Here is a 27,733-nt window from a genome sequence, read left to right on the forward strand (position 1 = left end):
GTCAAGACATGCCTTCAAATTCAGAAGTCAAGAGATCTCCCTCTAGGAAATGATGAAATAATTTGAGCATCAATAGAAATATGAACTACAATGGATTCAAACACTTCAAATATTCATAAATATGTGAGTTGATAATCCTCAAAGAGAAAAAAAGTCCTTGGTCACTACTTTTGAGTAGGAAACCAACTCATTATTTTGGCAACTAGTAAATAAATGAAATTTTGTAAAACATAAGCTTTTAGATTACCATTAAAATAAAAATATCAAATTTTAAAATTCTCATAGAGCTCTGTAAGCTCTGTGAAGACTCTATTTGGAAAAACTCTAATCAGAGGGGCTCCTGGGTCGCTCACTCAGTTAAGCATCCAACTCTAGATTTCAGCTCAGGTCATGATCTCACGGTCCTTGAGTTTGAGCCCCATGTCGGGCTCCACGCTATCATGAGGAGCCTGCTCAGGATTCTCTCTCTCTCCCCCTCTCTCTGTGCCTTTAAACTTTAAAAAGAAGAAGAAGGAGGAGGAGGAGGAGAACTCTAATTAGAAACAAAAATAGAAGGCAAGTTTAATGAACTGGAAAAGAGTGTATAACTCAAAAGGACTAACTACATTGCAAACCAAGTCTATGAAAGGAGATCATCCAGGCAGCAATGGGTTCTCCAAATAAGAGGTGTGATTGGTTAAAAACAAAAACAAACAAATAAACAAACAACAACAAAAAAAAAAAACACGATTCAGAAAGTCCAGAGGGAAGCCTAGCAGTGATTTCCTCAGCTATGCTGCTTCTGCTCCTATCCATATATTTCACACCATATCAGATAATAACTCTCACATACTTTTGTTAGAGGATACAAGACAATGTACGTAAAATAATTAGAATAATGCCTAGGGAAGATTAGTTTGCTCAGTATAAGGTAGTTTTTGTTATGGCAGTTGTAGGCAATCTAGGGACCCTTGAGTAGCAGCAGCGTCAATATTCCCACTCTCAGTCATGTCTTTATAATTCCACATATAGCTCCTCCATAATACGATTCAACTTTCACTCCCAGCATGATCACTTTCCATCTCATTGTTGCACTGTTAGCCAATCCCTTTATTATTTGTTGTTCTTGTAAAATGGCAAACTGGTTTATCATTAGAAGACAAGGAAGTAACACAACCGTGTGTTTTATTACCTACGACCAATCAGCAACAGACTTCAAAAGCAGTGATCTGCTATTTAGATAGTAATATGTGAATTGAAGAACTAGAAGCAAAGTTTGAACTTTTTGCAGTTACAGTTAACAAACTTTGTTAACTGAAATTCAAACTGCGCTGTTTAGGGACTGGTGTTATTTGAACAAACTGGGGTAATGGAACTCATGCACAGCCAAACCATGCAATCAGAACTGCCCGTATTTGCTTTTCAGGGTCCTCAAACGGCTGCTCCATGCATCCAGTAGCGGTTTTAAAGCAGTATTCAGCAAAGAATCTGTTAACTCTATCTACCGGGGACCAGCAACTCTGGTCCACTTTTTTAGGTTAAAAATACTGACTTTCCGGGGCGCCTGGGTGGCGCAGTCGGTTAAGCGTCCGACTTCAGCCAGGTCACGATCTCGCGGTCCGTGAGTTCGAGCCCCGCGTCGGGCTCTGGGCTGATGGCTCAGAGCCTGGAGCCTGTTTCCGATTCTGTGTCTCCCTCTCTCTCTGCCCCTCCCCTGTTCATGCTCTGTCTCTCTCTGTCCTAAAAATAAATAAACGTTGAAAAAAAAAAAAAAAAATACTGACTTTCCAAAATTTGTAAAAGCAAATTTCTTGACTAGTCCCTAGGAAGGCAAAGTTTCCAAGCAATAGTAAACAGCTAGGAAACTAGGCATCAAGTCCACCAACAGTATCAGAAATACCTAAGAAATAAGCCATTCAATAAAATTAGGCTTCAATATGGGAAGATGAGATGTATCAACTTTTTTGGTAAATATATAGCAACAGTAACTGCTTCACTAATAGTGTATCCCACAAATTCACATTCTCTAAAAAACTAATTCTATCCTTGACTATGTTCACTGTGAGAGGGGGGAAAATAATCACACAAAAAATAGTCATTAGGAAATTCTTAAAAGATATTTACCATTATTCTAGAGACCATAATAGAAATACACAATGGATAGTGATTATTCACACACAAATATACTAGCTACCAGTCATCAACTAATTACCTTCCACACAAATAAAAACACAACTGAAGGGGGGAAAAAAAAAGCCAGCAATAACCTTGGTAAAAGTTATAAATGCTGCACTTTAAAGTAGGCCTTGAATTCTGGAAACTATGTAAAGATTCCATTCAGTTTCTTCAGGTACTTTTTTTACTCTAAGTTGTCTCTTATTTTCATACTAAGAAAATATGTCCCCTAACATAACATAGATTATACAGAAATGCATGCAAATTTGGTCAGGTATGGATAACTGCATTCACTTAGCTACATAGTTCAGAAATTAGAAATATCTAAATATTCTGCTTAATGATTTAGTTTTATTTTTACCTAACACTAAAGAGTCAGTATTCAGAAAACATTCACAACATATATAGCACTGGTGACCATAGAGACAGTGTTGTAAGTTCAGATATGTCTATAATAATGACATCAAAAAATTAAAGTACTTCGATTCACACATGTTAGAGGTCAGCTTGGCAAAAATGCAGGCTAAAAGTAGAGGCAGAAAAGATGCCATTTTAAAACTTCTGTCCAGGATAATGATGTCATCCATGGGCACTTTAAGTGCTTTTATGCCTGGCTTTCCTTCACTGACTAGTTTTCTACACAATGCCAAAGTTTACCTGACAAGAGACTACAAAATACATTGGTTGTAGAATTAATCGTATCAGCTCTATTTTGGTTCCTCACAGTCTATTTGTCTTCTACTATTAAAACAAGAAGGAAGAGGAGGAGGGGGAGGAGAAGAGTTTTAAAAAATTAAACAAGAGTGAAAATTTATGGTTTGCATATTTTTCCAGTCCCACCATCTGTTGCTCAAATGTATTTTTAAAATGGTTGCTGCTATCTTTTTTATTTACCAAAAGATCATTAGCTCCAGCTGCTTTGCCTAACCTCTCTCCATATGCTGATTTATGGAAATATAAGCCCATAATAGTATTCCTGAAATTGAAAAACTCCCTTACAAAAATACATCATTTTTATTTATGTAACTATTTTATTTTTAAATGAAATCCCATATATTCAAAGCCCGTATACCACTACATTCTAATAATTTTGAAAGTATTCAAAAAATATTTGTATATATTTTGATGTTAATAAATGAGCACTCATGGAAGATGGAGTGTGCTCTTATTAGCATCTTAATGTATTATGAGTGGACAGACATACTCATGAACACAAGATAGATAAAAAGTAATCTTATGTATGTTGTCTAATATAGCATATACTTTGAAGTCAAAATAATCAGACATACATATCCCTGTGAATGTTGCAACACATTATGTTGTTTATAGTCACAATGATACACAAATGAAACTGAGTCTGGGCCCAATGAATTCAAAGAAAGGAAAATACTGAGTGCCTAGAATGTACCATGTACTACATTAAGAACGCAGCAAACAAGGAGCGCCTGGGTGGCTCAGTCGGTTAAGCATCTGACTTCACAGCTCGTGAGCTACAGCCCCACATTGGGCTCTATGCTGACAGCTCAGAGCCTGGAACCTGCTTCAGAGTCTGTGTCTTCCTTGCTCTCTGCCCCTCCCTGACTTGCACACGCACACACTCGCTCTCTCTCTCAAAAATAAACATTAAAAAAAATGTTTAAAAAAAGAACACAGCAAATGCTTCAAGGTAGGGATTATCAGATGAATTAAAGAAACAATAGAAACATGAATGTTTAGCAAGTTTCTAAACAGTGTGACTGTGTGACCACTTCAATAAATGTTAGTTATAATGAGGGATATATAACTACGTTCATTTTTCAGATGATGAAACTCAAGTTTAGAAAAGTTTAATAACTTGTCCAAAGTCAATGAAATGGTTTCTAGTGGAAAAATCAGGATTAAATTTCAAGTCTGACTCCAGAGTCTACATTTCTCCATTACCCTCAAAGCAAAATTCTGTAAAAATTATTCTCCTGTCCAGCAGTTTCATGAAGGACTTAGTAATATAATTTTAAATATACTCCAAGAACCTAATTCTTAAGATCCAAAATATATTTATAAAAAAGTCATAAAAGAATTTGTTTGATTATAATTTCTTACCCATAGACTCTTACTACTTAACTTTAACATTATTAAAAGACTGAACAAGTCTTACCTTCAGGACAATTACGAAAACTCAGCCAGAAAAAAAGGGCAGATACCATTAGTTTTGGGATATTACAAGTGGTTTGTGCCTGGCCCTCAACCATTACCATTATCATTCTGGGATGTCACTAAGTATATTGAGAAGTGAAACCCACTGAATAGAACAAAACAACCTCCACTTTTTATTTAACATTCAAATTTCCAAAGTCCATATGCCAGATGGTAGCATCCTATTACTCTCAAAAGGAAATTTTAATCAGAGTACTTAATTAGAAGAGAAATTACATATGAATGCAAGTCTCCTAAGTTCTAATTTCATATTACTATATCTTCACCAATCTGATATTACGATATTTTCAACAATCTTTACTTTAAAATATGAACTTAAAAAGTCTGCTGATTTGAATCAAGACAATTGTATTTTTCTTTTATAACCAATATTAACTACTGGAGTCTCAGCTACAGTCCAAATTTCCACTGCAAAAGGTATTAACTTTTTATGTTGAATATTCTTTCTTGAGGGCATTCCATTTTTACAGTATTAACACAAAAACAGACCCCATTCTCTCATGAATAGGAATGTACAGTTTTAGAAATATTTTAAATACTAAGCTTATCAATTGCACTATTTAATACAGGAGTATAATATATTCCAAATCTTCACAGTAAGCTTTCAAATAAAACCTTCCCCACAGGTCCCCTTTTGCCCAAATGTTCCCAGACCTCCCAAGAAATTTACAGCATGAGAAATAATGCAAATTGACACTCCATAAAGTCAAGAAGTTCATTGGGCCCAAAGACCCTGAGACATACTATCAACTAAATACGGCTCATTTGGAATGGCTGCAAAAAAGGCTAGAAAAAAAAAAAAAAAAAAAATCAGTGGTTTTTATCTAGGAGGAAGGGAAAAATTGATGCTGATGTAGGCAAGTTGCAGAACCCACATATTGCCTAAGTGGCAGCTAGACCTGCCAACTTTGACAATCTGTCAATGCCGATTCTAGCTCAGTGCCAGATTTCTTCCCAATTCTATTTCTCTATTTGTCTCACCTAACTCTCATTCTGGACATTGTATCAGCTGTAACATTAATGACTTGTGTGACAGTGGGTTTCTGCTGTTCAGTCAGTTAAAATAATCTCTAAAATGTAGTTTAGCAACATAAAGTATTTAGCCCTTCAAACTTTGAATCCAAAATCCCAATCTTCAGAAATATGAACTCACAGCATCACAAAAATGTGAGCAACCATGACTCAGTGAGGTAAATGAATCCTGATGCTGAGCTTTGGGATAACAGCCTATCCATGGGTCTGTTGCTAACTAGCTGTGAGACCATGGGCAAGTTAGCCAGCATTCTGTGCCCGGTGTTTTTATCTTGCAAATGAGGATAATCAAAGTACCTACCTAACGGGATTGAGAGAAATAAATGAGTTAATATACAAAAAGTGTCTGGGATATACTGAGCATATGGAGAAATTCCCAAAGAGACGAAGAAAAGGAAAGTGCTGCTTCTCTAGAAGGTCCTACAGACCCATCGCTGATGCTTTAACACTGCTCAACACCTCATAGAGAGACCTTCACATTTAAGGAGCAAAAAATAAAATACAGGATTGGAGGTTATAAAGATTCAAGGGAAAAAAGTGAAATGATGTATATATTTCAAGTAAACGTCATCAAAAAAGTGACCGGACTCTTGATCTTAGGCTTTACAAACCAACAGGAGTAATTCTCACAGTTCTCTTGTTGGGGAAGATCATCTCAGGAGGGAAACACTACATCAAATGTTTAGATTTCCTCTCAACTTCTGTAAATTATGTTCACAAAGTTAAAACCCAATAAAACAAATATTAAATACGCATAGATATACACAAACACATCACTTATCCATTTCATAAGGTGGAGCAACAGAATCATTTATAAAATCTAAGTTAATAAAAATTCTTGTCTTCCCTATAGCAAGCAAATTGGTCTCACTTTACAGAAAGTCTCTCGTATTTCAAAAAAGAAATGCTAATTTCAACAAGGCAATGTATATTTAGCATAGAGAAATTTTTAACAGTTAAAGAGTGGATTAACTAAAAAAAAAATGTTTAAAAAAAGGGGGGTGGCGCCCCCTTTTTTAACCAAGGAGTTGGTTAAGCTCCAACTCTCGATTTCAGCTCAGATTATGATCTGAGATCAAGCCCTACAGGGGTCTCTAAGCTGAGCACAGAGCCTCCTTGAGATTCTTTGTTTCCCTTTCCCTCTGCCCCTCCCTCACTCGCATGTGTTCTCTCTCCCTCTTGCTCTCGAAAGAAAGAAAGAAAGAAAGAAAGAAAGAAAGAAAGAAAGAAAGAAAGAAAGAAAGAAAACAGTAGGTTTTATAGCAAGAAGACTTATAGGAGTTGCAGCATAGCCTCCGAAAGGAAAATAAAATTACCCTCCAGGGTCCCTCCCTAAACAAAACACACGTTGATTTACAATTGTACCACTAGGTATTTATCCAAAGGATACACAAGTGCTGTTTCAAAGGGGCACATACACCCCAATGTTTATAGCAGCACTATCAACAATAGCCAAAGTATGGAAAGAGCCCAAATGTCCATCAACAGATGAATGGATAAAGAAGACATGGTGTGTATATATGTATACACACAATGGAATATTACTTGGTGATCAAAAAGAATGAAATCTTGCCATTTGCAACAACATGGATGGAACTAGAGGGTATTATGCTAAATGAAATTAGAGAAAGACAAATATCATATGACTTCACTCATATGTGGAATTTAAGATACAAAACAGATGAACATAAGGGAAGGGAAGCAAAAATAAAATAAAAACAGGGATGGGGACAAACCATAAGATACTCTTAAGTACAGAAAACAAACAGGGTTGCTGGAGGGGTTGTGGGTGGGGGAATGGGCTAACTGGGCAAAGGGCTTTAAGGAGGACACTTGTTGGGATAGGCACTGAGTATTATATGTAGGTGACGAATCACTGGAGTTACTCCTGAAATCATCATTGCACTGTATGTTAACTTGGATGTAAATTAAAAAATAAATTAGAACTAAAGGGATCTTAATCAAAAACAAAAAGACAAAACAAAACAAAAACCCACCTCACTTTTAAGGTATGATCTATTCCATACCAGTAAATAAAACGATTTCACGCTAAGAAAGCAATTTTCATTGAGAGCCCATCAGAATCACTTGTCATGAGAAATATTCTTTCCAAATTATACATATTCCCACAGATTATGGCAGATATTGCCCCAGGTAACTTACAGGTGGCAGGGTAAAAATCATCGCTCTCATGAGTATTAATAGAAGGCAATGAATGACAGACTCCTCTGTATACTGCAGGGAAAAAACACTGAGAGCCAACTGTTTTAACAGACCAAGAATTTGGGGGAACTAAGGAGAGAATGTAGACCTAAAGCAAAATCAAAGACTCTTGCTCTCCTGTGTCTTAATTTTTATGAGTAGCTTTGCATTCTATGTACTTAATAACTCAGATGGAAATGGAATACTTGTTGAGTTTATTTACCTCCTGTGTATAAAACCACACCCCCAAAGTTCAGCATCATTCAGCTCTAGGCCTCCTACAGAGGCTTAATGCCATAGAGTACATTTTGTGTTTTAAATGTTTATCTATACAGAAGTTTATCTAACGCATTTCATTTCTCAATTCCTCAATTCAAAGGGAATTTGCTACCATAATTATGCATCTAACATTCAACATGACAAAGTAGGTTTGTTCCTGCTACTACTTAATATTTTTTAAGTTTTCACCAATAAACTAAAAAGCAAAGAATTAACTCCTATTATTAATAAGGTAGTTATGTGTATACATGCATAGAACATGCTTGGAAGGATATACAAGGAACTGTCAGATCGTTACCTCTTTGGAGTAGAACTGAGAGGAGCTAAGAGATAGTTTTATAATTTATTTAAACAATGAGCATGTATTACTTTAAAAGAAACCCTCCATAAAATTCTTAACTCCCATGAGGAGTATCCCCAGCCCAAATTTAGTGAGTCTCAATTTAATTAACATCCTGAATACTTCCTCCTTTGACTTAAAACTTTCAAATTCAATAGACTAATCTATATAAGCTGGTTGGCAATCCATCTGACAAGCTAACCTACTACAAAATAGTAAATCAGTCTAAAAGCTAAAGGTTCACAGTGGTTCTCTCCTTTATCTCAGATCCCTACTTCTCAACAACTGCATTTCCAAAAAGGTGGGTAAGAAAAAACACAAACATATGTAAACATTCTCACATGTTCTATAGCACCCGCCTGTCCATTACTATATTCTCGATACTGTCCAAGCATCTGGTCTACTTGTCGCAGGTTCCGACTGGTGTCCTTAAAAAAGAAAATGGATTTTAATAATTGTTGCAAACAACGCTTTTCTCAATCTTAGTAGTATGTCAAACAACTAAGTCAACCATTTGTGAAAGGTACAATTATATCATACCTAAGTTGGATATTAATATACAGTACTTCTTAAATATCAGATAAATCATATAAAAACCACTGAGAGAGAAACTCAAATCCATCCACAATTTACTTGTGTGAAATCTGAAGTACATAATTTAAATCCTTATCCAATGTTCCACAATAAGTCAGGAACAAAACCGTAATTTGAAAAGACTCCTCATTATTAATTTGTGCACCTCAACTAATTCACACCTCCTTCATAGAAAAGGAATCCTGAGAGAACAAACCTTTTAGATTGTGTATAAGAGAAGCAAATCATTAGGAACGATGTTATTTTAATTATTACTTCACTGTGAAACTTGATTAGAAGAAAAAGTATCCTTTAACCTTTAGCTATAAACAACAAATTTAGCTCTAATCTCAACAAAAATGGTTTCCACCCAAATGTGCTAGGTGTTACCTCAGAGATTAATGGAGGCATTTCTTTCAAAAAAAGATACACTTACTAATGTGTCTCCTCATTGGTTGGAAAGTACAAGGATTTATTTGTACTCCAAAAATCCAATGTTATGCTAGTTTATGTAAGTTTAAAAAGAGCCTTGTGAGTTTTAAATCAAATTATGGCCCCTCCACCAGAAATTAGCCTCTTCTCATTAAGAATACTAACCCAGGGGTGCCTGGGTGGCTTAGTCAATTAAGTGTCCAACTTCGGCTCAGGTCATGATCTTGCGGTTCACAAGTTTGAGCCCCACATCGGGCTCTGGGCTGACAGCTCAGAGCCTGGAGCCTGCTTTGGATTCTGTGTCTCCCTCTCTCTCTCTCTGCCCTTCCCCTGCTCATGTTCTGTCTCTCTTTCTCTCAAAAACAAACGTTAAAAAAAAATTTTTTTTTTAAAGAATACTAACCCAAAGCAATTAAAAACCAAAATCCATGCTTATCCAGGCAAAGCAAAAATAAGAGATTAAGGGGCTGGGGAAAAAAAAAAAACTCTATTTCTGAGTTTTCTTCCCCCACCTCCCCTCACCCTCGGTATGGCTGTGTTGTTACCCTTCACCCACCTCTTTTCCCAAGCCCTTTCTACATAAAGGATATATACTGCCTCCACTCAAACTTCTAAAAGGTTGCCTTTCAAACTGCCAAAAGTTAGCCCCTAAATAAAAGTGGCATCTCAATATTGTTCATCCATGAATAATCTGCCTAGTCAAAATATGAGCAATTATTCTCAAAGGCACATGACCACAAGAAGCTAAACTGTGGTACTTTCTACTCGTTTCACTCCCACACATTTTATTTGGGCATACTGCCTCATCCCAAAATGCTTCCACAACCTATCATGTATTTCAAATATCTTTACTGACTGTGCTAGGCACAATAAGACGTTCAAGTCCTAATCCTTGTGACTTGTGTATTTGTAACCTCCCATGGCAACAGAGATTTTGTAGATATGATATACAGCTCAAGTGAAGGACCTAGAGATGGGAATATTATCCTGGATTATTGGGCGAACCCAATGTAATCACAAGCATCCTTAGGAGTAGAAGAGGGAAGCAGAAGAGTAGTCAGAGTGATGTGAAGTGAGGACTCAACCCACCCTTGCTGGCTTCGAAGATGAAGGAAGAGGATCCCAAAAAAATGTAGGCAGCCCCTGAAAGCTGGAAGAGGCAAAGGAACAGAGTCCCATGGGCTTCCAGGAAGGAATGCAGCCCTACCGAACTCTGATTTGGGTCCAATGAGCCCAGTGTTGTATTTTGATGTGCAGAACTATAAGAAAATAACTTTGGTATTTTAATTATTAATTACAAACAATTATAAATTATATATCATTATTTAATTATATAATTAGTTTGTGGTAATTTGCTATGGCAGCAAAAACTAATACACTGACCAAAACTATTTCTCAGTTTAAACTACTGAAAATCTATTAAATGCAACCACTGTTAAACTAACCTGTAAAGTACTCGTTATAGTGTTGACCTTCTCGGTGACGCCTACTGTAGGACGACTTAGACCTTCCCTGTATGTTGACCTGGCAGTCCATCGACTCAATCGGTCACGAGAGCGAAAGTGTTCTGAATCGCTGGAGGATTCTGCCATTGATGTACACAATCCTGAAAACAAACCCAGGTCAAGGTCAATCAAATAGTAAAGAGCATGGACATATGAGATTAAATTAACTACCTGCATCGTGATCTTAAGTATTTATTACATTAGTCCTTTGACATATCACAATTTCTAAACACATAGCCTGAAAATACAGGTCACTTCCCCACGCAATTCTCTCTCCTTCATTTTTTCCACTTCACGTGAACAATTCCTCAGATACAATTTTAGTCATGTTTACAACTGCAAATAATAATATTCTCTTAGTTTTGTGCAATGTTTCTAAATTTTAAAAGCACTCTCACATACAGTATCTCACGTAATCTTACAACATTGCAAGGTAGAAGGTGCTCGTAGATTGGCATCTCTACAATTGAAAAACCAAAAAGTTACTAAGCTAAGACTTAATAGGTCTTAATAGGTCTCAATATTAGTCTGAAGTCCGTTCTACAAAGTTGTAACAACATGTGTTATCTTTAAACAAAAATACAACAGTCACAAAATGACCTAAAATAAGGAAACCCCATTCAGTGTACAGTGAACACTCTCATGCACCTTCTTTTGTTACGATTTTATTTTTAAGAGATTTTATTATCTCTAAGAGATTTTAGAGATTTAAGAGATTTTATGATCTCTACACCCAGTGTTGGGCTCACACTCACAACCATGAAATCAGGAGTCGCATGCTCTACTGACTGAGCCAGCCTGGCACCCCTCATGAACCTTAATTTAAAATACAGAATTAAATGCTATTAACAGAGGTAAAAATTCCATAATAACAAGTATGTGAGAAGAAGGCATCCCCAACATCTCCACCAAAAGAGAAAGCCAAACATCCTGAGTATAGTTTCATCAGCAGAAAATTCCCTAAATATGCTTTCTTCCCATCCTTACCCCAATTTTTGATTTAATGCAAAAGAAAATCATTTCATGCATGACAATCTCAAAAGTTTCAGAAAATCTTTTATGGAATTTAAAGAAAAAAATATGGGATAGAGAAGAATGAGAGAAAACTCACTGACCAAAAGTGGAAGTTTGTTGAATATTCCAATAATTTCATTTTTTGCTTAATGGAGGATTAACAATCTTCAACATTGTTATAATCTTCCTAAAATCTATATGACCATTTTTTCTGGTTTATTAAATGCAGTGTAATGAAACCTTTTGTTAATGATCTAGAATATTCTAGACTTTCTGGATCTTTATTCTGAATGCACCTGGAAAGTATGTGTATAACAAGTGAAAACATTGGGGTATCCGAATTTAAAATAAAACATGAACTAAATTAAGTGTAGCTGTCACTTAATACAAAAGAAAAAGAAAGACCTCTCACTTACCCCTACTAGGGATTACATATTTTTTAATAAGAGAAAATCACACTTTCCAGCATGAATTTCACTGGTAAACACACACACACACAGTCTTCAGCTATTAATTTCAATTACTTTGAGCAATAAAAGATGTTCAAACTCCTGCATCTGATGGAACTCCTGTAGAGATATCAAGATGTAAGATGAGATTGATCTGAGAATTCTGCGGGACTTCTGTTTATATAAAATATGAAACATTCAGCAACTAAGCATGTTAATTATACATAAGTGTCTTAATTGCTGAACGAAGAAGCATTAAAGAATCCATAATAAAAACAGAAATCAGATTACTTTCATTGTTGATAAAAACTGAGCACTCTCTTTAACTACTGACAACTCACAAGGTCAAACATGACCCTCAAAAGTGAGTGAGTGAGCCCCTACCCTAAGTGTCACAACACAAAAGGCAGCGTGGTGGCAGAGATTCAACCTTATCAAAAGATGCCCATGTCTCATCAGCCAACACCATGACTCCCCAGACACAGAGTTGACGGAGGGAGGGAGAAACAAAAGAGAAAGGAGTGGCCACTAGTATTGGCAAGAGGGTCATGCCAGCCACGTAATCAGAACCTACAGGGAATATATGGAGAGCCATTAAAATAATTCCCAAGATCCCTTAATATAGCTGACTAAAGAAGAAAACCACAAAGCAGTGTCAATTACACACTTTATTCACCATTGAGACTGTATTATTTTATAATTAAAAACTTAATTTTTAAAAAAATATTGTATATCCTATTATCACTGGTGTTAATGAAAATTGACCAGGCCTCTGAAAATTTTCCCCCCAAACTGTACCCAGAGCATTAGATTTCTTCCACACTGATAAAAGCATATTGAGAATGGTCACATAACTAAAGTGTATGCACGGCCATTAATTTAAACACACACACATACACACATACACACACACACACAAACTGTTCTACCTAATCTAAAATGTAAATTAAACAATGAGATGATTTGCTAGCCCATTAAAATTTTTTCTGTTAAATAATAATATCTATGGTTAGCCAGGTTGGGTAGGGAAAAGAGCAGTCCTGTACTGTCCTAAGGGGGATGTGTAAATTGACATAACTTGTCTGAAAATAACCAAGCAGTATGTATCAAGAGCAGTTTGTACCTATAACCCACTAACTACATTTCCAAAAATTTCCCTTAACAAAATCATCTGGAATACGTACAGAATTTATATATGTGGATATTTACTGGGAAGTTATAATAGAGGGAAAATAAAAACTTAAATTTCAAACTATAAAACAATGATTAAAACACAGTACCTTTCATGCAATGAAACAGTATACAGATTCTAAAAAGTCTGTTTCTGGAGACATTTAATAGCAATGCAAGGATAAAAGCATGAGTCCCCATTTTGTAATATACATTATATGTTGTCTGTGTGTGAATATAAACTGTGAGTAAACAAATTTAAAGGAGCGGGAAAAGACAACTTTAAAAGGGGAAGAAAATATACCAAAAGTATATTTACTATCCAGCAGTTACAGTCATTTTCTATTTTTTTTTTTTTAATTTTTTTTTTTCAACGTTTATTTATTTTTGGGACAGAGAGAGACAGAGCATGAACGGGGGAGGGACAGAGAGAGAGAGGGAGACACAGAATCGGAAACAGGCTCCAGGCTCTGAGCCATCAGCCCAGAGCCTGACGCGGGGCTCGAACTCCTGGACCGTGAGATCGTGACCTGGCTGAAGTCGGACGCTTAACCGACTGCGCCACCCAGGCGCCCCTCTATTTTTTTTTTTTTTAAACATTCCTATCTTCCCTGAATTTTCCACAATAACTGTGGAAAGAAAAATATAATGTATACTTAAAAGAAAGATAAATACAACAGATTAGTAACAAGTGGACAACCTGGAAAAGGTGTTTAAATAAAAGCTGTATTCAGAACTCCCTTGTTCTTGGTAGTTGTTTCCTTCTCCCAGGCAACTTACTTGACCATCTGCCTACGTAGGGTCATGTCACTAGTCTTCACAAATGAAGGAGTTCAAGAGATGGGATCACAATGCCAGTCTCTACTGTTTCACACTGTACAATACTGGCTGACCAAAGACCCATTTATCATGAGTTTAGGAGCTAAAAGACCCATTTATCATGAGTTTAGGAGCTAAAAGAATAATTTTTTTTCAATTATATGATTCCACCTTTGCAATTTTGCTGACAGTCATTAGACTCAAAAACGGACTCTCATAAAGAAACATACTAAATACTAGAATAAACTTAAAAGTTGAAGGACTACATGAAGGCATACTAATATGCACTGATAGCTTATGCAATCAAATTTTGCTTTGGGAACAAATTAAAACTGGTTCATGAATGATTTTTTTCATCGCAATTACAATTTGTAGCCCGAAGAAAAATTATTAAGACTAGGAGAAAAACATAAATGTATGCTCAAGAAAAATCTTTATCATTATGGTTAATGATTTAAAAGAAGAAAATTCAATTGGGTTAGAACTCCATTCCCATCATCATAAGAAATTTGAGCATAACATCTGTTGACAAAAAAAAAGAGTGGCTAAAATTGAAGAATGACTGAAGAGCTCTTTCAAGAACCAGGTATTTATTTACTTAATTATTTTTAAAGAACAATTTAAAGAAGCTGAATCACCTAAATCCTGGTTAAAGGTGAGAAAGGCATTTCTTTCAACTGAAGAAAAAGCAGTAAATGTTCTCTGCAGCTTACTACCACCTACTGGTACAACAAAATTTCTCATTGATGAGAAAGTGATAATATGCACGCTCTCTGCTTTTTAGATGGTGAGCTTGTTCCAAGACTCTAGAAAGAACTAAGAGGGGTGACCTTGGGTGAAAGTCTTCAGAGTCTTAGAGAACACTCTCAGTCTGAAACCAGATGGTACAATTCTTAGAATAGTTTATTTAGCTGTTCCCAACACATCAGTATTTAAAGGCATAAATATTGTTGCTTCTGTCTTAATGAACCTTATAAAGAAGACATACAGCCACCAGAGCAAGTAATGAACTCTCATAAATTCACTCCCACTAAGGATCTATCAAAAACAAATGTCCATATACAGACTTGAACACCAACCAGAGAGAGTAAAACTACATTCAACCCTATAAGAGGACTTGTGGTGAATCTTTACAAGCTCACGTCCACCTCTTTTGTTATTTGACCTAAAGAGCCATCAGACTGTCTTCATTATAATGATGCACATTTGTATGTAGGAGAGTTATAATTTATTGGTCCTCAAGTCTCTTTTCCTCAGAGCCAGTTTAAAACAATTAGGATTTGCAAGCTGTTCCATAAAAGATAAGCACCCAGCCTCAGGGGGTGATATTTCACACAGGCTGACTAGTGCATGTTAAGTAGGTGATGGCTCCTCAGCTGGCCCTGTCCAAGGCAAGTGTCCTCAATGTTCAAGGTAACGATGTGTTGGGGGGAGTATTGGGGGAGGTGGGAAGTGTCTTTTAAGCTTAATCACTTAGTTCAAATTTTAGAAAGCATTTCTCACTGTTTCGATAGCTATAGGACTTAAGAGCTTTATTTTCTCCCTCAAGAGAAAAAGTAAACAAGCCAGCAGAAAGTACCACGTACAATTATTAATTGTACATGTCTTCTTTATGCCAGTGCTCCTTTGGAACTTCAAATCCTCAAAAGCTTTTGGCAAATTAATAGAAGATCAAAATCAACTGTCCAGTCCATCAGCCAGTTAGTAGATAATGTAAGACAAAGGAAACAGAATCAAAGAGAGGCAACAGATTCGTGCATTTATCATTTACTGAATCACTACATTAGAAATGGAAGATAAAAGTAAATTAAAAAATCACAGTCTTTGAGGGGAGAAAAAGACTCATAAAAGTGGTACACGTGGTGAGCTAAGTAATATGACAAAATGCCAGGGGAGTCAGGTAAGGATCCCTCCACTCATCTCGAAGGATGAGTAGAAGTTTGACAGATGGATGAGAAAAAGAAATGGGAACCAGTTAAAACCCATCTGTCTCAAAGGAACTGAAGAAGGTACAAATAAGCAAAGCTCTCACATTCCTTCACCAGGGCGTAAATTTAAAACTGTCTCTAGATATTGCTCAATGTCCCCAGGGCATGGGCAAGGAGTGCAAGTGCTGGTTAAATCATCATCTCCAGTTAAGAACTTAGAGAATTAACATTTACACACACACACACACACACACACACACACACACACAAACAATTTGATTTTTTTATTGTATGTCCCATTTATTCCTGTTGCTGCCATGCATTTCCTCTCTCTCCCGCTCACGCTCCCACACTCTATTCCATGGGTGAAGCCAGGCAGGCTCAGCTCCTAGGCTGCCTTTTGCTCCCTTTACTCCAGTACCTCTGAGTTCAAGAACAGAGTTACAGGGACCAGTGCCCACCAAGCAGGGCTATTTCTGGAAAAGGCCATATGCCATACAAAAGGACAGCTTACTCGGACATGGAGAAAAACACTAGGAGCTGCTCGGATAATTATATATGTGCCAGTTGCTAAAAATCAGTATCAGTTTTAAAAGAAAACAAAGTTACTTAATAATCCCCTCCCTGTTTCACCATCAAAATGATACAGATATTTAGATATACACCCACACACACTTCTAAAATCAACAAGGGAGTTTACAAAATTAAATAAAAAGTAAAACATGTCAAGATAAAAAACAGCAAATGAAAACTCAAGAAAAACTTACAAGAGAAATGGATGCTGACGAATCCAAGATGGATTTATTATTTGTAATTAAATCCTAGTTTTAAACTCTTGCATTTGCCAGCCAAAAAATATTTTTTACACTATTTCCAAAATAGCAGGCAAGAATGAAGTCCTCTGTGCATAGAGACAACTTCTAGTAACTGTCCAAACTGCTTCAGACTGGGCAAGATATCAGCATGGACCAAGGGAGACTAGCATCCCCAAGTTTCTGACACCATTTTGCTTAAATGGGTGGATGAACACTGGAGGACTACAGACAACCAACATGTACTTAAAAATAATGTTCACTGTGTGATTTTAAAGCTTTAATTGGAAAACAAAGAGACTTCATATAAAAATTCCAATTTCTAGCTTCTCTTGAAAAATCCAAAGATCTGGCAACACTGGGAATGAATTTTCCCATTGCAACATGGGACGCCGTAGTTGCCTTAGAGTCAGGCACGCACCTTCCTGTTTGCCCCAGTCCCCACTGGACCTGCCTCACATGGTGAGTTACCTCACTGGCCCCACTGAGCAGTTGTGCTTGCAAATTTATTTTAGATGAAGAACCAAGACAAAGGAAGTCTACCAGTCTCATTCCCTAATTAAAAACCAGCAATTCAATCATGAAGAATGAATCAAGGTTAAATGTTCAAAAGATAATGCTTTCCTCTACAGGCAAGAAGGAAAATTGGGTAACACGACTTTGCTATAAGCCATCCCTATAGACTATAAAACCAGAAGGATATACTACTCCTGAGCAGAAGGACCGAAACTACTTAGAATGTCTCCCTGATGTAAGTACTTTCAGAACAAGAGTGCAGTACATTGCATCATTTGGCTCTAATCTTCATCCCTCCCTATACACACTATCCTTACTTCTAGGTGGAGTTACCAGCCCGGGCCCCAGCAACCGGGCTTAGCTATATGACTCACTTTGGCCAATAGGATTTTAGCTGACATGGCACAAGCAGGGGCTTGAAATGAGATTACACACTGGAACTTGCTCTCTTGCAAGGCTTCCATCACCAGGATGTGCCCAGGCTACGGTGTAGGAAGGTGTGGGATCCATGGCTGCCCAGTGATTTCCAGCTTAGATCAGCCAGATGAACACAGACAAATCAGTGAGTCTACAGATGATAAGCCTACTCTCCTTCAGAAAACAGGTGGGTTTCAGACTGTCTTCTAATGGTGGAAGAAAAAAAAACAGATTCAAATTAGGATGCACAAAATAAGCCCAAGCAGTTGATGAAACAAGTGACAGGCTAGCAATTTTTGAGAAAAAAAATCTAAACAATCATAAATAGCAGCTGAGGATATTTCTTCTCTGTATAACATTAAGTTTTTTGAAAGAAACCAGCAATTTCCTAAGTATATTATAAAGCACATTTGTTCTCTTCCTCCTAGTTTTTAAAGTATAAACAGAAACTCCTCTTGACTTTCCCAGGGAACCAAACAATTTTAAGAAAGGAAAATAGTTCTTATTCCTATTGTACCTTAAATTTGCATATTGCTATATGGCTTACAAAGCATTTGTTAGTCTTTTCTCTTTTGATCTCCCATTTCAATCCTGTGAAGTTGGTATAATTACAACTCTCTACCTTTGCTGAAGAGAAACGGCTAAAATACTTGTCCATGATGGCTTTGCTAAAAAGTTACAATAACAGAACTGGAAGTCACATCTTGGGACTCTGCTTTCTCCACTGCATTCTACACATAAAGAATTATGTAAACTCCAAATACACTGCCCAATCACTCAAACGTTTTCTTTGTCCTCCCCTACTCTGTTTCTTATGATCCATCCTCCCCCTCCAAGAAATGCACTTAAGGCTGGAATATTCCATATGTGCTTGCTTAAGGATTTATATAATGAGCATAATAAAGTATTAAATACTTACATCTGCCATTAATCCAATTTATTACAGCTATTTTAAGATGTCTTTTAAATAATCCTGTCTCTTGTTAAGAATATTTACAACTAGATGGGGCGCCTGGGTGGCGCAGTCGGTTGAGCGTCCGACTTCAGCCAGGTCACGATCTCGCGGTCCGTGAGTTCGAGCCCCGCATCGGGCTCTGGGCTGATGGCTCAGAGCCTGGAGCCTGTTTCCGATTCTGTGTCTCCCTCTCTCTCTGCCCCTCCCCCATTCATGCTCTGTCTCTCTCTGTCCCAAAAATAAATAAACGTTGAAAAAAAAAAAAGAATATTTACAACTAGAGCACCTAGGTGGCTCAATCAGTTAAGAGTCCAAAGGCCCCGAGATCGAGATCGAGCCCTGCATCAGGCTCCACACTGATAGTGTGGAGCCTGATTAGGATTTATTCTTCCCCTCTCTCTTTCTGCCTCTCCCCCACTTGCACTCTCTCGCTCTCTCAAACAAACTTTAAAAAATTGTAAAAAGGATATTTACAACCCATTTCAGACAGCAAAGCATATCTATTTTTTCAGAAACCATACCCTAAAACCTTAAATTTTTTTAAAAAAAGCATTCTCTTCATGATGTAAATGTATTTCCTATTTCTCTTTTTCTGCTGCTCTTTCTCAATCCCCATATTTCTTTCTTGCCCCATTCTTTTTTTACTTTGCATCTTTAGATCTTTCCTGTAACTCTTCTATAATAAAAACATAGAATATATCTTTATCATACTTACTGATACACTCATTCAAGAGTTTGGTATTTATTCTTAATTTTAAAAGTAGATAAATAGAATGATTTATATACTCTTTCCAAAGTATAAAAAAATAACTTAGGTCACCTAGGTGGCTCAGTCAGTTGAGCATCTGACTTCAACTCAGGTCATGATCTCACAGCTCATGGGTTTGAGCCCTGCATCGGGCTCTGTGCTGACAGCTCAGAGCCTGGAGCCTGCTTCGGATTCTGTGTTTCCCTCTCTCTCTGTGCCTCCCCCACTTGCATTGTCTCTCTCTCTCAAAAATAAATAAACATTAAAAAAAAGTATATATATATATACACACACACACACACACACACACACACACAGAGGGAGGGAGGGAGGGAGAATATAACTTACAAATTAAAAAAAAAAAAAAGGTATTAGGAGTTCTTAACTTTGACTTGTACCATGAACTGTTTCTGGGAATGTTTTTAAAAGTATGAATAAAAATTTTAAACCTACAGGATTAGGGGCACCTGGGTGGCTCAGTCAGTTAAGCGTCTGACTCTTGATTTCAGCTCAGGTAATGATCTCAAGGTTCATGGGTTCAAGCCCCACATTGGGCTCTACGCTGACAGTATGGAGCCTGCTTGAGATTCTATCAACATAAACATTTTTAAAAAATTTTAAAAACATCTACAGGATTAGAAAGGAATCCAATTATAATGACATGCATTATAATATCATTTAAATACTATTTAAATAATTTTTTTTCAACGTTTATTTATTTTTGGGACAGAGAGAGACAGAGCATGAACGGGGGAGGGGCAGAGAGAGACGGAGACACAGAATTGGAAACAGGCTCCAGGCTCTGAGCCATCAGCCCAGAGCCTGACGCGGGGCTCGAACCCACGGACCGCAAGATCGCCACCTGGCTGAAGTCGGACGCTCAACCGATTGCGCCACCCAGGCGCCCCAATACTATTTAAATAAACATAATATCATTTAAAACCAATTACACTTAAAAATTAAATCATTGGGACTCCATGGAAGTAGACCCCACTTTAAAAAGCTCAATTTCAAAATCCTTCAAAAAAACAACAGTTGAGACAATATTAATGCTGAATAACTAGTGCTTTCATAACAGATTGCCATGTGACAATAACCCTACAAAGTATTATTGTCCTGATATATATATAAAAGGCGTAAAGAAACTGAGTATTAAGTGTCCAAGGTTATAGGGCTACCAGGTGACAGAGCTGAGTCTTGAACCTTTCTCCAAAGCCCAAGATTCCTAGTTATCCCTTCTCTTCACCAATGGCACCACTCAGAATCCAGGACTCTTCTCGACTCATTCCTAGCCACCAACATACTTTCTCTAACTAGGAGTCTTTTCCTGTCCATTCCAACTTTCACTGACACTTCATTGCCCATGGAAGATTGAGTCTAGGTTCTTGAATTCAAGAATTCAGGAATTCAAGACCTTCAGCTAGCCCCCCCACCCCCTTCTCCAACAAAAGAACTGTAACAAGCATAAGGCCCACATTCAGCTGCTGTTACACCAGATTCTCCCACCACTTCATTCTTCACTAATGTCACTAGTTCTGTCTAGAACACCTTCTGCTGTCTACTATTGCCACTTATTTCAAGTCCACTCATCATTCCAGGCATAGCACAGATAATATAACTTCACGGATGCCTTTCATCTCCAGCCAGAAGTCATCTGTCCTTCCTCTGCATTCTTATAGCTCTATAATCATAGTAAGACATTAAACATGCCCATAAAATGTAAATATTTGTGACACATATTTTTTTTGTTTAATTCCTTGAATAGGTCAGACTCATTTCACTGCCAGATTCACAGCCTAGAACATTTTCACTCTTTTTCCCTTGGTTAACTCTTACCTTTTCCTTCAAATCTGAGTTCACAGAAAACGCCCCTTAAAAAACTTTCCTTCACTGCTTCCACCCAACTCCGGGCCAAGGGCCCATAGTGGATATGACCTCGTTACAGCCGATAGACAAACTGGCTGTTTACTTGTCTGTGCCCTCAGTAGACTCTAAATTTCAACAGAGACTCTATTTACTTTGTTCATGGTTGTATTTCAATACCTAGCATAGTGCTGGGCATGTAGTTGGAATATTTTTAAATGAATTTACAGGTAAATTTTCCTTATTCTCCTGTCTGATTAATCCAGAGACAAATTTCAAAGTACAGGCCCTTGCAAACAGCATGTACTAATTAAATAATTGTTGCATGAAATAATTCTAGTGATAAATGGCTTAGATTAATTATCTTAAGCCTTCAAACAATATGGATTTAACTGAAAAGCAATATCAATAGGAATATTTGATACTTGATAATATGTCTATTTAGAGTAAATAAGGATAAACATTTCAAATTGACTTGAATACGTGTGTGAAAACTTATAACTGAATCAAAACTAGAGGGTTTCCAGGGCGCCAGGGTGGCTCAGTTGGTTCACTGTCGGACTTCAGCTCAGGTCATGATCTTCAGTTCGTGAGTTCGAGCCCTGCATCTAGCTCTGTGCTGACAGCTCAGAGCTTGCATCCTGCTTCAGATTCTGTCTCCCTCTCTCTGTGCTCCTCCTCCACTTGTACTCTGTCTCTCTCTCAAAAATAAACATTAAAAAAAATTTTTTTTAATTAAAAAACTAGAGGATTTCCTTGGCTTACTACAAATCACCTTATCATTGTCATTTGCACCGGCATTCCTCAATTCCTCAGTTATTGCTTATCTGTACTACAGAGCTCTAAACTCCAAATTACCTAGGCTCTTTATCATCTGGGTCCATTCTCAGTACTGTTTCAATGTACCAACTGCCACTCACCCATTTTTGCCATTTTAAAGCCTTCACTCTCGCATGACAAGCTTTTCTCTTCTTTCTAGGATCTATAAAATTTGCCTATCTCTTCTTCCTTTAAAATACTAATCATAGGTCACTTTTTCAATGACATCTCTCTTCAGAAAAGCTTAGTTTAGGTTTACCTTTAATTCACTCATCCATTCACCCATTAGCACTCATTCATTCACTCATGAGCACTTATATGGCAACTCCTACGCACAAGGTAGACTCTAAATGTTCATCAGCTAACTGGATTCATGTAACCACAAATACTCCCATCTCCCAAACACTGTAAGCACCAGCATTGTACAGATCTACATTAAGAGTTATAAAAATTTCAGGGGCGCCTGGGTGGCTCAGTCGTGGAAGCATTCGACTCTTGATTTCGGCTCAGGTCATGATCTCAGTGTGTGAGTTTGAGCCCTGTGTCAGGCTCTACATTGACAGCATGGAGCCTGCTTGGGATCCTCTTTCTCCCTCTCACTATCTCTTAAAATAAATAAACTTAAGAAAGAAAAAGAGTTATAAGAATTTCAGAGAGGGGTTATATCTGAGAAAAGCCTGATCAGCCTCTTAGGACCACTCATAATCATTAATAACAAGACACCAGAAACAAGGTTAAAAATCTAAAGCAGGGGGTGCCGAGTGGCTTAGTCAACTAAGCATTCAACTTTTGATTTCAGTTCAGGTCATGATTGTGACATTAAGCCCCACATCCGGCTCTGCCTGAGCACAGAGCCTGCTTAAGATTCTCTTGCTCCCTTTCCTTCTGCCCCTTTCCCCTTCTCTCAAAAAATAAAAATTAACTTAAAAAAGAAGAGTGCAGTTGTAAAGGATGCAAAGGATACATAAACAGGCGATTCACAGAACACATATAGCCCTAACAAACATACAACATACTTTATTTCACTAATAAATGCCAACTAAAATGATAGAATCAGATTCTCCTTTCTCTGTTTTGTATAAATGAAAAAAAGCTTTGGCATGGGCACCCCCTTACTGTAAGAGTATTAACAGAATAGCTTTTCTAGAAAACTGACAAGTAAAAATAAGTAATATTCATCTAGATTCTATCTAGTAGGTATATAGATTCTACATCTATAGGGGCGCCCAGGTGGCTCAGTCAGTTAAGCATCCAACTTCGGCTCAGGTCATGATCTCACCATTCATGAGTTTGAGCCCCACTTCAGGCTCTGTGCTGACAGCTCAGAGCCTGGAACCTGCTTCAGATTCTGTGTCTCCCAATCTCTCTCTACCCCTCCCCCGCTCATGCTCTGTCTCTTTCTCTTTCTCTCAAAAATGAATAAATGTTAAAAAAAATTTTTTTAGATTCTACATCTATAAATATTATTCCAGGAAAACAGAAGTCAAATGTATACATCTTACCTGTAGGTGTACATATAATTTCATTGCAGAGTTATTTATGTTAGTAAATAAGTAAATAAGAAAAAACACAAATAATACAGTAAATGTATCTAGTCATTGGGATACTGGTAACAGTTAAAACCCACAAGGAGAATTTTATGTGCTGACTTGTAATATTAACAAGAAATAAAAACACACTATGGGATATTTATGAACATACTGAAAACACTTTCTATTAGAATCAACCTAGTGACAATACTCTATGGATAACAATAAACTCTAGATTATTTGCATATTACTCCCAGATGTGTCAAGACTGCAGCTGAGAATTTCTGGGCTAGATTATCCTAGCAGGCCCTTCCAGCTCTAAAATTCTTTAAATCTAAGGACTTTGTACAACACAGATCTTGGACACAGTGTTACTGCAAGGTCTCAATGGGTCTCCCCTATATGTTTAAGTGCCTTTATCAAAATGCAACATGAAAATGTTAAAAAGTGTCCAGAATTTTAAATCTATGTTGCAAAACTTGAGTTTTGTTTGTTTTTGCAACACTTGAGTTTTTAACACTACACCCTTGATTTTCAATTCATGTTGAATGTTGAATATGCATACTCTACAGAAATCACAAATTATAACTACCTCTTACCTCAATAATGTAAAGAACATTATACCTTAAAAAAACTGAAAAAGCTAACAGAACCCTCTGAATATATAAAGAGACAAAAAACAGTAAACATTGCTTATATGGTATACCTAATCTAAAAACGCTAACTCTAAATCAAATCTGACTTAAGAGCAGTCATAAACAGCAATGGGTCCTCTTTGTAGTGGACAGGACTGGGATTTGGAATCAACAGATCTGGAGACAAAGACCACTCTTTTGGCTCCAGATACCAAGAAAGTCAAAAAACTCTATCTTAACCTCAACTGTTTCATTTGTAAAATGAAAATACGCATAATAAAAGTGTCACAGAGATAAAATGCAAAAGGTGCCTAATACAGTGCCTGGGACAAAATAGGTTCTCAAATACTGGTCAAACAGAAACAGATACATCACTGTTGCTTTTGTTGAGGTATCTAGTTTGTTCCCCCTGAATTTCTGTAACATCAAATCTATTTTGTTCATCTGCATTTTTGTAACACCCTTTCACAACCATCCTATTTTGTCTTTGTACTACATATTAGAAAGGAGTTTCTTGCCCCCCCCCAAGTCTATCTGTTGAAATATATTTATCCACCATATGCAAAAATTTGTTAGCTCAGGAACTCAGGGAGAAAGCATACTTACAAAACACACCCCCAAAACTCCGTGTTGTTCTCCTCTGAGCTCAGTGCTCTTCTTTGGCACATATGTCTGCCTCCTATCATTTCTTCATGAGGTTCAGGGCAAAAGGCCTAGTCAAGTAGACGATCTTTGGTTGCCCTACACCTTCCCCAAATCACCTACAGACAAATGAAACAAGGGGGTAAAACACACTTACAACCTTAATTTTTTTACATAATGAAAGATCAAAATAAGCTCACTCTCACTACACACAATTTAGTGCATATCAGAGAACACAGAAAATTATCCTTAGATCATGTAATAGCCCCAGTGAACTCACAGGAATTCTTTACATCCAAGTGCCCAGCCAGCATAGTCTTCACTGGTCACTTCCATTCATGCCTGGTCACCCCTTGGGCTGGCTAGGGTGAATTGTAGCCAAAGTCTGGCCAAAAGGAGTGTCCCTGAGCAGATCTATTAGTGGGTCAACTAACTAAGGCAGATAACGAAATTAACATGTTACTTCTGAATTTGATGGCTAAATTGTATTTCTAAGCCAGTAAGGAACTATCTGATAGCACTCCTAAAGGCAACATTTTATAAGCTGCCCAATTCTTCCCACATTTAGTATTGCAAATCAGTAAGTAAAATGCCTTTGGTTGTAGGAAAGAGCTACGGACAGAAATGTTTTCAATTCTTTGTGACTGCTTTCAAAGCAATCTGCAAAAACCCAGCTAGTTATTCTGATAATTGGTCATTGTCTCAAAAAACAAACAAACAAAAAAAAAAAAAAAAAAGTATTGTGGAAAAGTTAAAGTAAACTGTTAGAGGGTTCAAAATGGCCCAGATCATGCAATGACAGAGAGGACAGGCTGGGATGACACAGGTATAATGCACAATTCACTCTTCTTTAAAAAAAAAAAAAGGGGGGGGGCAAACTTCCCCAGGTGAGTTATACCAATAACCAAACTGTTCTGTGCCAATGTGAAATGGCTGAAGTTTTAATCTTCTATCTGTGCTGCCAATACAGTAGTGACTGGCCACATGTGGCCTAGTGAGCTCTTAAAACCTGGCCAGTTTGAAATGACACGTGCTGTAAGTGTAAAATACATAAAAGAATGTGAAGACTTAATACCATTAAAAAAATTGTTTTAAGAATGTAAAATATCTCAATAAATTTCATATTTGACTACATGTTAAAATGAAAACGTTTTGGACATACTATGCTAAATAAATTCTTAAAATTAATTTCACCAGTTTCTTTTTACTTGTCTAGCATGGGCACCAGAAAATGTAAACGTGTGTGTGGCTCACATTTTATTTCTATTACACAGCAAAGATCTGCATAATTGATAAAATAAATAACAAATACTGAGCATTTCTGTGTCAGGTCCTGTGCTAGATACTCCACACAAAACTGAGAACAGCTGCAACGTGGTTTTAAAGACATCTGTGCAAGTGACTGAGCTTCATCAAACCAATAAAGGATGAGGCTGGAATTCAATGTCAGGTGTTCCTGCTAAATAACTCAAATAAGGGACTGTTAACAGCTAATGTTGGGGCAACCTCCTTCATGGCCTGGGAAAGCCAGGTCGCTGATACAGTGTTCCCAAGGGTAGCAAACTTTTGTAACCACAGAACAGGTACAAAAACGTCAAGTTATATCCCAGTCAAGCTAACACCAGAATGAGCCCAAATCCTTGACAGCTCAGGCTTCGCAGCTGCTAAAAACAAAACTAACGGCTCAAAAAAAAAAAAAAAAAAAAAAAAAAAAAAAGCCTACGTAATTCAAATTCCCTGGATGACTTGGCCAGAATTTGTGAACACTCACGCCGAGAGAAGGGGGGACGGGATACCAGGCACGCTGTCTCCCCCTACCCTGGCAACACTCCACCCATCCAAGGCCCCACTCCAGATTTCCTTGTAGCTTTTGTGTCCCCACCTCTGGGACCAGGGGAAGTGAGACCTAAAACGACTACGATAGGATAAGGAAGCAGTAAAGAAAGGGCGAGTAGGCATTTGAGGGCAGGTACCTGAGATAGAAAAGGACCCTAAGTCCTTAAAGCCGGATCATCGCCGAGGCCCCTCCCGGCTCCCACAGCCGCCAGCGACCCAGAAGGTGCAACTGACCTGACGCTGCGGCGCAACCGACTCTGCTCTCTCCAGACTCGCAGCTATGGCAACTTGAACTAGCCGCCCAGCCACAGCGAGCGAACAAGACCCCGCTGCTGTTGCCGCTTGGCACTCTGGGAGTTGTAGTCCATCTTGTCCTCAAAAGCAAGGAGTCGTCCAGGGAGAGAGGCCCTAGGAGAAACTTCAAATCCCAGGATGTCATACGACTGGCCTAAGGGCCACTTTCCCGGAAGAAGCCGGATTAGCTGGCACCTGAGTCCCTGGGCCTCGCCCTCTTGCCCTGTTCTTTTTTTTTTTTAAAGGGCCAGTAACTTCTACAGGAAGCAAACACCTGAGAGTGAATTAACGGTAATTTAATCAGAAAAGTCCAAAATATTCACTTAAGAAAAAAAAGAAAAGAAAAATTCGAAGTAGTTGCAATAATGACAGACTCCGTTTCTTTTACTGCTTTCAGACAGGGAAGAGTCATTTCCATGAGTGAAACGTACAAATCCTCTTACTACCGGAGCACAATGTCTTTTTCCTAAGATCCACAAATTCTTAGAACTGGAAGGGAACAGAGAAGATTATCTAATAAAACCCTTTAGGTCTAGAAAGAGTGAGCGACTTACCCAAGATCACATTAACTCATTAA

General features: G+C 37.5%; 1 protein-coding gene across 10 annotated transcripts in view; it reads right to left on the minus strand.

Annotated features, from left to right (window-relative positions):
• Positions 1–27,220, minus strand: part of CEP128 (centrosomal protein 128) — a 398,658-nt gene extending 371,438 nt beyond the window's left edge. For 5 of the 10 annotated variants that reach the window (XM_045451753.1, XM_045451748.1, XM_045451756.1 and 2 more), the window contains exons 1-4: positions 27,000–27,185; positions 24,991–25,145; positions 10,651–10,811; positions 8,542–8,628 (exon numbers count right to left, since the gene is read on the minus strand). In XM_045451753.1, coding sequence (XP_045307709.1) covers positions 8,542–8,628; positions 10,651–10,797 — 234 coding nt within the window. In that variant the 5' untranslated portion in view covers positions 10,798–10,811; positions 24,991–25,145; positions 27,000–27,185. Of the gene's footprint in view, positions 1–8,541; positions 8,629–10,650; positions 10,812–12,140; positions 12,235–24,990; positions 25,146–26,999 lie in introns of those variants that run through there. The other 5 variants (XM_045451749.1, XM_045451757.1, XM_045451751.1 and 2 more) reach the window with 5 other exon arrangements.
• Between the last annotated feature and the right edge of the window lie 513 nt (positions 27,221–27,733).

The sequence above is a fragment of the Leopardus geoffroyi genome, chromosome B3 (assembly GCF_018350155.1).
Source record: "Leopardus geoffroyi isolate Oge1 chromosome B3, O.geoffroyi_Oge1_pat1.0, whole genome shotgun sequence".
Taxonomy (NCBI): Eukaryota; Metazoa; Chordata; class Mammalia; order Carnivora; family Felidae; genus Leopardus; species Leopardus geoffroyi.